Below are 13,184 nucleotides of genomic sequence, written 5' to 3'. Positions count from 1 at the left end.
AATTAAGTTTTGACTAGTCAGAATAAAGTTGTAGATATCTCAAACTGGAATTACGACTAGTCATAATTTAATTGTAGATATCTATAGTCAAGTTATAGATATCTTGAAATGAATTTAATTAGAGATATCTTTACCTTCCATTCTGACTAGTCAAAATGTAATTGCAGATATCTTGAATTAGAGTTTTGACTAGTCAAAATTACGTTATAGATATCTTGAATGACAATTCTGACTAGTCACAATGTAATTACGACTATAGTCGAAATGCAGTTGTAGATGTTAATTCTGGATAGTTGAACTTGGCCATTTAATGTTAAACGTCTTGCCATAGCAGCACCAGAGGAGTGCAGGTTCACGGCCTCCACCACGTGGTCGGTGTGGGGTTTCAACACATTCAACAGGTTCCTCATGTCTGTTTGCCCTGGTTCCCCCACAGGGCTGGAATGTTGGGAGCTCTGTCGTTTTATCATCTTTCCCATATGTCCTTGATGTTGTGACCCTACGGAAGAGTGTTAGGGCCATGCAGGAGAAAAAAGATTTGAGAGGGGAAGATTTTTTTTTTATTGTTCACTTCAAGAAAAAAGTCAAAATGTTGTGATTAATGTTGAAATACAATTTCAAGAATAAAGTCGAAATTTTGTGAATGAAGTAAAAATTTTACCTTTTTTTTCAATATTTCCACTTTATTCACAAAATGTTTTACTTTTTTCTCAACATTGACTTTTTTCTCGAAGTGCATAATGAAAAAAAAAAATATTTTCATTTTTCCTCCTGCCTGGCCCTGATACTCTTCCGTAGTGACCCATTCCTTCAGCAAGACCTGAATTAAATGATGCTGAATCTACATCCCATTATATTCCTCCATGAAGACCTAGCTGCTGGTTTTCCTGCCCAGCTCCAAGTTCAGATGTTCACTCAGCCGTGGTGACGTTGTCATGGAGACAGGAACTTCATGTTTACGTCTGTGATTTAATACCCGTCTTACCTGCTTCTTGGTTGTCTTATTTCCTGGCAGGTAAGGGTCACCAGAGTTTTTATTGCCCCCCCCTAAAAAAAAAACCCCACTAACTCTTATTCTGAGTGACTTGATATTCCAGTTCCCAACAAAAGATAACTCAGTGTCAAACAAGACAGCTTCATAAAATGATCCCAGAATCAGTGGGGAACCTTCAGGCCTACGCCTTCAGAGAAGGCCTAAAAAAATAATAAATGTAATAATGAAGATAAGTATTCAATAAAAAATATATATACTTTTTTATTTCTATCATTTCATTTAAGTCATGTCTGGACTGTAAAATCAAAATACAGCCATGACAAACCATTGATTTGAACAATTCCAAACAAACACCAAAACTGAACGCTGCAAAACTTAAAACATCCTTTTTAGTTTTTTAATGCTACAAAAATCAGGGCCAGTTTTACAGGAAACTCCAGCAGAAACTACTACTACTTATCTGGAATTTCCAACACTAGGATGACGATGAGTCTGCACAACTTGTGTCTAAACAGGTGAAGATGGGAAAAGTGCAGAAAAAAATCTACCATGTAAACATGTGAAGGGATGACGGGGGAGTGAAAACCAAACAATTACACACAACAGCATTAATGGAGGGCGTTGATCAGCTGGACTGGAGGCCCCCGGCCCCTGCAGGGCCCCCGGGCCGGGCTGGGCCCCCGGGCCGGGCTGGGCCCCCCGTCTCCTCTGCAGCTCTGTTCCCTCCGTGCTTGCTGCTGATGTGCTGCGTCATCTCCTTGCGGTTGGTGACCGTGTGTCCACACTGCACGCAGGTGTAGCGCCCCCTGGTGTGCTCCCACAGGACCCGGCTGCTGCACGACACACCTGCACAACCCAGACACGGAGGGTTAGACACGCTGGAGGAACGGCGGGTTAGACACGCTGGAGGAACGGAGGGTTAGACACGCTGGAGGAACGGAGGGTTAGACACGCTGGAGGAACGGAGGGTTAGACACGCTGGAGGAACGGAGGGTTAGACACGCTGGAGGAACGGAGGGTTAGACACGCTGGAGGAACGGAGGGTTAGACACGCTGGAGGAACGGAGGGTTAGACACGCCGGAGGAACGGAGGGTTAGACACGCCGGAGGAACGGAGGGTTAGACACGCTGGAGGAACGGAGGGTTAGACACGCTGGAGGAACGGAGGGTTAGACACGCCGGAGGAACGGAGGGTTAGACACGCCGGAGGAACGGAGGGTTAGACACGCCGGAGGAACGGCTGCATCCGGACAATCACAGGAGCAGCTGAGACAATCTGAAGACAGAAGTTCATCATCCTAGCAAAGCTTTGGCAACAACTATGTCCAGGGTCCCCCTGACACCATTTGGCTCTTTTCCACTAGAACCTACTCAGCCCGACTCGGCTCGGCTCATCTCGGTTTGGTTCTTTTCCACTAGGGGTCTAACGTGCCTAGTAGATACTTTTCTGTAACTATTCTGCCGAGGTTCTAATGGCGCTTTTACACTAGTACCTACTCAGCGCGACTTGACTCCCCTTGCCCTCGTTTTTTTTTTTTAAACACCCAGATCAGAAGTAGGAGGTTGGAGTGAAGCTGCTGTGACGTATTAGATTGTGTATCTAAACGAAGAAGACAACAACACTAAAGATGTAGAACCTGGAGGAGATGATAGATGTGCTGCTGGGTCTGTGGCTTGTGTTTGATATCAAGTTAAAAAATGAGAGAGAGAGAAGCTTCAAGGGGCAACGCTTTTTTGTTTGTCTGTTTTTCTCTGTGCTGCTGAAAAGTCATCTGGAGCCGTGAGCAGCTATGAAGAGACAGAGCTCCTGGTAGATCTGGTCGTTCCTTATCTCCGTCTAGATCCCTTTTTAATTCTCTCCTCAGCACCAGGTTTATGAACATCTGACCCTCAGAGTTGGATCATGAAACAGACTTTTGCTGCCGTTGCTGGTTGAATAAAATTAACCAGAAGCCGTCAGTTTCTCTTTCTCTGATTTCCTCCTCCTGACTCATACGTCTGACTCCAACCCCCCGACCAATCAGTGGCCTGTAGTGATGATGTCAGATACAGCCGACTCAGCTGCTTAGAACCTCGGCAAAGTAGTTACAGAAAAGTATCTACTCGGCACGTTAGACCCTAGTGGAGAAGTGCAAAACCGAGGCGAGTCGTGTCGCCCTGAGTAGGTACTAGTGGAAAAGCGCCATAAGCGGCTGAGTCGGCTGTATCTGACATCATCACACTACAGGCCACCGATTGGTCGGGGGGTTGGAGTCAGACGTCTGAGTCAGGATGTGACATCGTTCTAAAGCGGCTTTGGTTCATTTTTTTCAAAGAACGGCAGCACAGAAATCTGTTCCGTGGTCAAATTCCGAGGTGGAAACCTTCTTAAACTCGGTGGCTGAAGAAAATATCCAGAGAGAGCTAGATGGGGCCACGAGGAATGAAAAAATAGACCAGGAGCTTTCTCAGTCCACGTCTGCTCAAGTCTACAAACGTCACAGCAGCTTCACTCCAACCTCCTACTTCTGATCTGGGTGTGAAAAGAAACGAGTGGAGTGGAGTGGAGTCGGGCTGAGTAGGTTCTAGTGTAAAAGCTCCATAAAGCGTTCCGCAGGGAGATACGTGTGACACGTGAACATGTTTGGGTATGAAAGAATGCATTGGTTCACCTTGATTCTTCTTCCAGACAGCTGTAGAGCCGGGAGGGGAGGATGCTGGAGCTGCAGCGGGGAGGAAGGAGTCTGGGGGCCGGGTGTGTGAGAGGAGCTGAGCCTGCAGCTCCGCGGGGAGGGGCAGTCTGGGAGCAGCCAGGGTGAGGGAGGGGGCCTGCAGGAAGGCTTCAGTCCTGGGGAGGGGCTGGGCCAGCGGCTCCCCCAGCTGCAGGGGAGTCAGCGTAGGAGGGCCGGCCTCGGGGAAGCCCAGCCCGGGGGGCCCGGGGGGGCCCAGCTGAGGGGCAGCGAGGGGCCCGGCTGGGCCTGCCAGCTGGAAACCCCCAGGAGGGGGCGAGGACATGGACTCCAGCCGGGGGGGCGGCTGCTCCGCGGCCTTGGTGCTGCTCACGGCAGACGCTGGGGGGGCGGGCAGGTCCTTGGGTTTGCCCCGGGGCACTTTGGAGCAGGTGTGCAGGTGTCCCAGCAGGTTACGGTAGGTACGCAGCTTCGTCCGGCAGCTCTCACACCTGCAGGTACACACACGGAGCTTTCTCACTACATTATAGCATTCAGATTTCATATTTGTACTAGTAACTAGGGGTGTAACAACATATCGTGCCACGAAATTTCACGATACAAAAACGTCACAATACGTGTCGTGGAGGTGACAAACTGTAGCGCGATATTGGGTTATTAATATGAATATATTGTGTTTACTACTAACATCCTATTGGTGCAGCGGGATCACGTGACGACCTCGACCCGCGGACCAAAATCTGACTACGCTCAGAAAAAACTAGTACCGTTTTGGTCCCGATCACGGGACTCTTGGGGGGTTTTGAGCTCCGAAGCTTTTTCTTATAAAGTGAGCATGAATCAATCTTTTTCATGATGTAAAGATTGTGTCGTCCCCAAAGGTGGAGGATGAAACGATACCAGGGTTCACCTTACGGCCTCAGGCTGGAGCAGGTGAAGCTCTGAGCTCTGGCACAAGATAAATAACAGTCATGTTGCATTTTGAGCTCGGGACTTTTCATAGTTTATTTATTTACTTTTATTTATTTATTTAATTTTAGTTGTTACATTTCTGGAAGTCATACATGAGAGAAACTATTCAGTTTGTGGTAAAATATTTGTACTTGTATGAAACTGAAGATGCATAATGTAAACCTGACATTTACTTTTAGTTCAGTTTGTGGAAAATGGTTGTCCTGGCTTTCTCTTTAAAACTTAAACAGTTATAAAGCTTTACAAACTGTACCAATAGGGCAAATGCACAGCATTGTTTTTATTTTGTGTCTTTCAAATAAAAGACCATTTTTTTTCCAGTCATATGTTAAAAAAATACTGCTATAATATCGTATCGTTATCGTGACCTCAATATCGTGTATCGTACCGTATCGTGAGATTAGTGTATCGTTACACCCCTACTAGTAATATCATATTTGCAACACTCAGAATCACAGCAGAAGGCAGGACAACTCACTGGAAGTATATGTTGGGTTTGTGGTGAAGCCTCATGTGGTCCATCAGTTTCTGCATGCTGGTGAAGGAGCAGCCACAGCCGCTGGAGGAGCAGAGCAGCACTTTACCTGGGAGAGAGGAAGGACAGCGCTGCTGAGATGCTGCAGGGGTCTGGGAGCACGAGAAAGAAGCTCTGCAAAGCAGTGCTCTTTCAGGGCTTTTGGCATATGTGTAATATGGTTTGTGAGAGATCATATATATATATATATATATATATATATATATATATAACGCGTTAACTTAACGTCCTCTTAACACCGACAATTTTTTAACGCACGATTAACGTGCAGGATAAAAAAAAATTAAAAAAAACGCGCATTATATAATTTCTGGCGCTCGACGGCACCCGTAGCCATAGGAAAAGGGCCAATCCCAATTCTCCTTCACTCGCCCTTCTTTTCTTCACTCGCACTTCTTTTCTTCCCTAACCCCGGCGTAGGTTACGTAACCTACGCCGTAGGCTCTGCGTTGGTGTAACGCAGACCATAAATCCCTTTATTCTGGCGTGATCTTCCACAACTTTATCTGAAAGTGTGTAAATTACCCAGATAACAGCTGGATTACTTTGTGGTTTCTGAAGACTATTATATCAGAAACATCCAAAACAAATCTGACGAGTCACAGGATTATTTCTCTCTATTTCTCTGAGACGAGTCTGCCTGTTTGCCTTCGGTCGGCGAGTCAAATCGACGCAGAGCCTACGGCAAAAGCATTCTGGGACATTTTCATACCCCCTCGCTCGCCAAGTCAGCATCTGAAATCCCTCGATTTGAAGGGGTTATTCTCAGCCCCTAGCCCTCGTTATGCCCCCTCCCCCTTGGTGAAAAGAGGAATTGGGACACCACTACCTTCACGGGAACGCGCAAAAGTTAGGGTTAGTGAAGAAAACGAGGGCGAGGGGGAGTATTGGGCCTGAGGAAAAGTATGGTGAACTGAAAGATGGAGAATGAAAAGGGACTTTTGAACGGCTAGTTCACTTTCAAAAAGATGCAGATGGTTCGCTGGACAAGACTAAAGTTATTTGCATGTACCGTCGATTTGAAATGAATTACCATGGAAATACGTTGAGTCTCAAATACCACTAGCAGCTTAAGAGCGCACGCCGCGCCCCCCCCTGTCAAAAGCAGACAACGCTGGATAGATGTGAGGGAAGGAGGCTGGTTCCTCACCTGAATACATTAGATGAGCCATCAAGCGATAAAGAGAGATCTGTTCCACAGATACTAAAGTATTACCTTATTATAGCCTAACTGCACTTTATAGGCTGAGTCACACTCCCTGCTGTTACATGTGCACTTTATTTGTTTGTAATTTATTTTTTGTATCTCCCTGGTTTGATCCCACTTAGGAGAAGGGGATATTTTTTGAGCCTTTTATTTTCCTCCATATGAGGTTAGACATAATTACATGGAAAATTTAACTGACCAGTGCACTTACAACAATGCATCACAAACAATGTTTGTGATGCATATGGTTCATTGTTTTACATTGAGCTGCTTAAAAGAACAAGGAATCTTAAGTTAGTCTTTACAAGTGTAAAGTTGGGGACTACATTGTGTTTGTATTTATGAAGGAATGTTACATTCAGGTCAAAAGCTTTTTTTGTGGAAAGTTGAATAAACATTGGCATAAAGCAGCATATTTGCCCTTTCTCATGTTGTTAACAGTATTAAAAACATTTTAAAAATACCTAAAAGGTAAATTAGAACAGCAAAAAATGTGTGAATAAATTACATGTATATATGTCTATGGAGCGGATGCCCGCTCCAAGATGGCGGCCCGCTGCTCGTCATAAACATGTCTATTCTCTCACCTGGCAGACTGGTCGCCGGGATCTCGTGGTCCTTGATGTGGCTTTCCAGGGCGCTCGTATCTTTGTACACTCGCTTACAGCCGTGCAAAGGACACGGCATCCTTTTGTTCCCTTAAATGGACAAAGCAGTAAACACATTTTTTGTTTTAAAACCAGGAATCCTTCCTGCAGCTGCTTGTTATGCTACATAGCTGCTCGGCTCGGTTAATCCGCCTCAGCAACTCACATTAGTTTCGTCAAGAACAAAAACAAAGTGCTGCAACTGTCTCGGTGTAATATTCGAGTTAAATAACAAACCTGCATTTTCATTTTCCGGTGTCTGTAGAAGAGCGTTTCCCAGAGACAACATGTTTGCAGAGATGCAGACCTGCTAGCAGCTCTGCAGCAACGACAAGGGAAGCTTAAGTTGACTACAATTCCCAGCATGCAGTGCGGCTGTTAAACACGTCTCTGGGAGTAAACCTGATAGAGTTGATAAAGGCTTGTGGACGAAATGTGCACTTTTTGTGGAGATGAGCCAGAGACCATTCTCCATTTGTTTTGTGTTCGCCCATCGTTAACTGTATTTTTGAGGGACATGGAAAAATGTATCTGTGATAAAACTGGACAGTCCATCACAATCACACCCACAGATATTCTCTCCAAATTTGAATGTGATGACAAACCAATAGCTTTATAACAAATCTTATGCTTCTGATGGGTACATTTCATATTCATAAGATGAAGTTCTCCAAGTCCCTTCCAAACTTTGATATATTTACAGTGGAATTAAACTTTTATATAAACGCTAATGTCAAATAAGAAAAGTGAACGAACACTGCTGTACTTTAATAGCCTACTTTCAGTAACTCCAGAATAAGGAGATATTTTGTGCCTTATTTTATTTTAATTTATATGTTTTATTATGTTTTTATATGTGTATTATCCAATTGTAAATATCTACATTGAGAAAGATTTTATTTTACATACAAAATTAATGTCTGTATGCCTGCAGTTTTTTAATAAAGTTTTGAAAAAACAACCTAGACCAGGTCAAACAAGGGGACACCTTTTTATACAGTCCATATGCTTTTGGGACATTTTACACTATTCTCTACTGCCGTAAATTATATCTAATTATCCTTCCTTGTTAAATTAGCCTATAATTAATTTTATGTACAGATTATAATAATAACTATTTTTAATGCCTGTAAATGCAGTTTATTCCAGTTGACAAAGTAATTTGCTAAATTGTCAGTTACTGATCTAAACTATTTGCCGAGTTACACAGTTCAGGTAACTGATCACTGCGCAGGTTGGGATCCATAAACCCAGCTTTGTCTCCTCGGTGAGCCATCTGATACGGCGCATTATCTTTTAGTATACTTTATGGGGTTTAAAAACCTCAAACAAAGAAAATCGTAGGCTCTTCTGCTAAGTAAAAAGTTGGAACTTTTAAATCTCCTTTCTCCACTTTCATTTACAGTAAATGATTGATATTGAGAAACCATGCATGTAAAATAGTCTTGAATTGAAACAAGCAGTTTTCATAAGAAATTAGGAAGAAATGCATTCTGACTGTACACCAAACATATCACCTGAAACAAATGTGTTAGGCCTTTTAAAAGTAAAAAGTATGGACTTTTAAACCGCAATTTCTCCTTTTTTTCTTTTGTTTTAAGACTAAAGGTGTTTGATCAGTGGCGTCAATTCAGTAGAAGCTAAGGTATGGCAAGGTTACGACTCACAGAACTTAACTAGAGTATCAATCAACACGTCCAGCAAATACTCATCACAGAAGTCTATGGAGCTTATCTGTGTGGTCAAGAAAATTGGAACTTTTTCAAACGCAGTCTCGCTCACTGCAAAAACTCAAAATCTTACCAGGAATATTTGTCTTATTTCTAGTTAAAATGTCTAATTTTTAGTCAAAAAATCTCATTACACTTAAAACAAAAGAGTCATTACCAGAAAAATAACTTGTTATTTGACCATTTTCACCTGTTTCAAGTAAATTTTCACTTAAAATAAGTAGAAAAATCTGCCAGTGGGACAAGATTTATCTTTTCATTACAAGCAAAACAATCTTGTTCCATTGGCAGATTTTTCTACTTATTTTAAGTGAAAATCTACTTGAAACAGGTGAAAATGGTTGTTTTTGAGTCTTGCCTTAAATGTAATGAGATTTTTTTACTAAAAATTTGACATTTTAACTAGAAATAAGACAAATATTAAAGATTTTGAGTTTTTGCAATGTATAATAACTAGTGAAATCGATCATGTTGTTCTGATTTGCATTTGTTATTCTATATGTATTAAGTAATAGAATAATCAATACAAAGAGACACAGAGTAATTCCAGAAATGTATTTAAAAAAAGAAACATTTACATTTAACCCTTGAAGCCAAGGTGTGCTGGCTGCCGTACCTTGCCATACCCAATTGACGCCCCTGTGTTTGATATTGCCTAAGTGTGTTGTAGTTATTACCTGAAATATACAGTGCCTTGCGAAAGTATTTGGCTCCCTTGAACTTTGTGACCTTTTGCCACATTTCAGGCTTCAAAGGCAGCAAAAGGTGGCGCTACAAAGTATTAACTTAAGGGGGCTGAATAATTGTGCACGCCCACTTTTTCAGTTTTTTATTTGTTAAAAAAGTTTGAAATATTCAATACATTTCGTTCCACTTCATGATTGTGTCCCACTTGTTGTTGATTCTTCATGAAAAATTACAGTTTTATATCTTTATGTTTGAAGCCTGAAATGTGGCAAAAGTTCAAGGGGGCCAAATACTTTCACAAGGCACTGTAGTTATTTTTAGAATTTATGGAGAATTACATATAAATTGTTCCTCAAACATATGGAGCTGCAGGGACGTGCAGAGACCTTTGGAGGGGCTGGAGCTGAACTTTAAAAAGGGACACTTTCCAACAATAACTTTGTACATTTGTTACAGTAGGTATTACAATACAAAACACTGTTGTGTTTTGTATTGTAATACCTGCTCTGAACTTCTTAAACCCACGAACCACGTATTATAATAACAAACTAAAACTAATACTGAAACTAATGGAAAAATACAAAATTATAATAACTCTGGATACCCACTAATCAAAACTAAAGAAATCAAAACTATAGAAATGACTCTGGCTACAGAGGTTTCCCTTTTTTATTATCTTTTATTATCATAATTATCTACAATACACAATTAAATATACTTACAAACATAAGTCAGGTGTCATATGAAAATAAAATATTTTCTGTAGAAGACAATAGTTTATTCTGAAGGTATTTGAACCTCATACTTTCAAACTTTGCTTTTTAATGGGTGAAACGTTTTTTGTTTCTTCCTCTCTTTTTTATATTTGTCTATCTACAAAAACATTTAAATGCCAAGTAAATAATTAAAGCCAAGATTATTGAACAGACAAGTCTTTCAGAATTATCTTCCGACTATCAATTTATGCTGCTTTTTTGTTGTCATGATCAGAGGTTTGTAGTAACGAGTTACATTTACTCCGTTACATTTACTCCGTTACATTTACTTTAGTAAGTTTTGGGAAATGTTGTACTTTTAGGAGTAGTTTTGAATCACTCTACTTTTTACTTTTACTTGAGTAGATTTGTGAAGGAGAAACTGTTCCTCTTACTCCGCTACATTAGGCTACATTGAGCTGTTACTTTTCTTTTATCCCTTTTATCCACGAATCTCATGACATCACTGGGTGATTCTTTGGGAAAAATGTTTGTTTTTGCATGTTTTGTCACATTTACACAGACTCAAACACACAGAGTTTCTATGAGTTCATGTTTGTTCTAGTTGTGCCTGGTTAAAAAAGAAAAGCACAAAGGCTTGACATTTTGTGCTACTTGTGCTTCATTTATTTTTTTATTCTGTTATTATTTTATTTATTTTATTATTTATTAAAGTACTTGAATTTACTTTAAGATTATTTTAATTTAAGCTATTTTTCAGGAATTGTAATTTATTTTATTGATTTAATTTGCCTGAAGATGATTATTTTGTACTTTTGTCTGTTTGAATGGTTGTGTTAAATAAATAAATCAGACGTTACTCAGCAGTTACTCAGTACTTGAGTAGTTTTTTCACCAAGTACTTTTTTACTTTTACTCAAGTAATTATTTGGATGACTACTTTTTACTTCTACTTGAGTCATATTATTCTGAAGTAACAGTACTTTTACTTGAGTACAATTTTTGGCTACTCTACCCAGCTCTGGTCATGATTCCATAGCTGACACTTTCTTGATGATCAGAAACTCTCTTTATGAAACAGAACCTTTTAAAGTCTGTTGTTTTAGTGAAACCTGCTGGTTTCCTGAGTTTCCTGGAAAGTACAGTCAGATTAATGTTTCATCCTGTTCCTCCTCTTATTCTAATGATTTGGTTAAGGGGAATGCTTCTCCAATGTCTGCATATTTACAGCAACAGTACATTTATTGTGAAACTATGTCGTTTTAACGTGTAAAAAATTACAATCTTCATGTTTTATTTCAAAACTTAACAAATGAAGACAAAAAGCTGCCTGTTTCAGGTGTCTATTAGCAACATAATATCAATAAAACACTCCCCTCTAAACCCGTGAGGAGCTGTGATATTTCTCTGAGAAACAAAGGGAAATATACACTTGGATCTTCCAAAATCATCATATTGAAAATGTATTTATTTTTTGTATGCAGTCAGACTTTACTTAAAAGATACATGCCATTCATTGTCAGAATATATGATGTCAAGTGTTTTACTGTACAATAAACATCAAGCATTTAGCCTTTTTTTTTTTTTTTTACCAAAACACACGTTTTTACAATGTCTCAAATATCATTTTTAATTTTTATTGATTTATTTATTTCTGCATACATTTGACTGACAGCCTTATATTCTTATTTTGAAAACCGGAAGTCGTTGTTCTGACGTCTTTGGCCGCTTACCATAAAGTTCAGAATATGCGGGCGCTTGAAATGTGGCAGTAACTCCGACAGGGTCGTTACAAGGAGCGGAGCTACATTTCACCTGCGCTCCTAGTCTCATCTTTACGGGAAATGAATGATTTTTTATTTTTTTGAAGATATCTTTATATACAAACAAGGAATCAATCTTTATCAAAATGCTCAATGGAACAGGTGTATTTAAGAGAAAACAGAAAAGAAAAGGAAAAGAAGAGAAATAAAATGAAAAGGAAAATAATTAAAGGGGCTAGGGGTTATCCAATAAATTATATTCAACAATTATGTTCAAAAGTTGTATTGCATTTCTTTTTGTCATGAGTTTAATAGCTTTAGAAAAGTGAAGGAATTAATTATGGAATATACAATTACACTATACTTGTGGATATGGAATTTACCCAGAATTATGATATTATTAATAAGAAAGTCATCATTGGTATTGTCCATTGAAAGTCCAAAAATAATAGCTTTTCGTGAGAAGTCGTGCAGATCAAAACCCTTTGGATGAAGCCAGTCATGTTTATCCTGCCAAAGGGTATTAGAATATATGCATTCAAAAAATAAATGATCAGTGGTTTCACATTCATCACAAAATACACCGTTATTAGTTTCAATACCAAATCACTGGATGGGTTTACACCATTTAAGGTTTTAAAATAGAGTTCTTTTGCTTTGGGAGTAATTGGAAATTGTAAGTATTTTGTTCGTAACATGGTGATATGTTTGGGGTAAAACTGTAAGATTGAATTTCTGTAGGATACTGAGGGGTTTGAAATGAAATGAAACGTACTTCTAATTAATTTGTTTGGAATTTGAACCTCATTAAAGTCACAGCCACCAACCAAAAGTTGTGGAAAATGAGGGTTGATAGGAGTAGGATTAGTTAAAAATCCTTTTATCAAATTCAAAACAGATTTGGGGATGGCTTTGGTGATTAAATGTATGACGGTTGCAAGCAAGGTCATATTAAAGGCAAAAGTTCTCATATAATAACAAATCACCACCGCTATTTATCAACTAAATGAAGAACAGACCAAATATCTTTTTCCACCCAGTTCTTACAACGACTTGTTCTTGACTGTGATATATCCATTGTTCCATATTGGACTATTGTGGGGTGTAAAATTATGATTATACAAAAGTTTCCAATACAAAAGTAGCTGTTGGTAAAAACTGGATCATTTGATCGGAAGTTTTTGAATGGTAAAGTCGCATCTTAGTAGCAGTTCAATGCCTCCCAGTTTATTAAAGATTACTCTGGGGATATGAAACCAAAAGC

General features: G+C 39.8%; 1 protein-coding gene across 1 annotated transcript; it reads right to left on the bottom strand.

Moving 5' to 3' along the window:
* Positions 1 to 1,230: 1,230 nt before the first annotated feature.
* On the bottom strand, positions 1,231 to 7,372 carry znf414 (zinc finger protein 414). The gene is made up of 5 exons (XM_061708456.1): positions 7,262 to 7,372; positions 6,965 to 7,075; positions 5,114 to 5,219; positions 3,646 to 4,154; positions 1,231 to 1,840 (listed from the first exon to the last, which is right to left on the bottom strand). The coding sequence occupies exons 1-5, from the start codon at positions 7,311 to 7,313 to the stop codon at positions 1,620 to 1,622; spliced, it is 999 nt and encodes a 332-aa protein (XP_061564440.1). The 5' UTR covers positions 7,314 to 7,372; the 3' UTR covers positions 1,231 to 1,619.
* Between the last annotated feature and the right edge of the window lie 5,812 nt (positions 7,373 to 13,184).

The sequence above is a fragment of the Cololabis saira genome, chromosome 2, assembly GCF_033807715.1.
Source record: "Cololabis saira isolate AMF1-May2022 chromosome 2, fColSai1.1, whole genome shotgun sequence".
NCBI classification, from domain to species: domain Eukaryota; kingdom Metazoa; phylum Chordata; class Actinopteri; order Beloniformes; family Belonidae; genus Cololabis; species Cololabis saira.
This window is presented reverse-complemented; position numbering and strand designations above follow the sequence as displayed.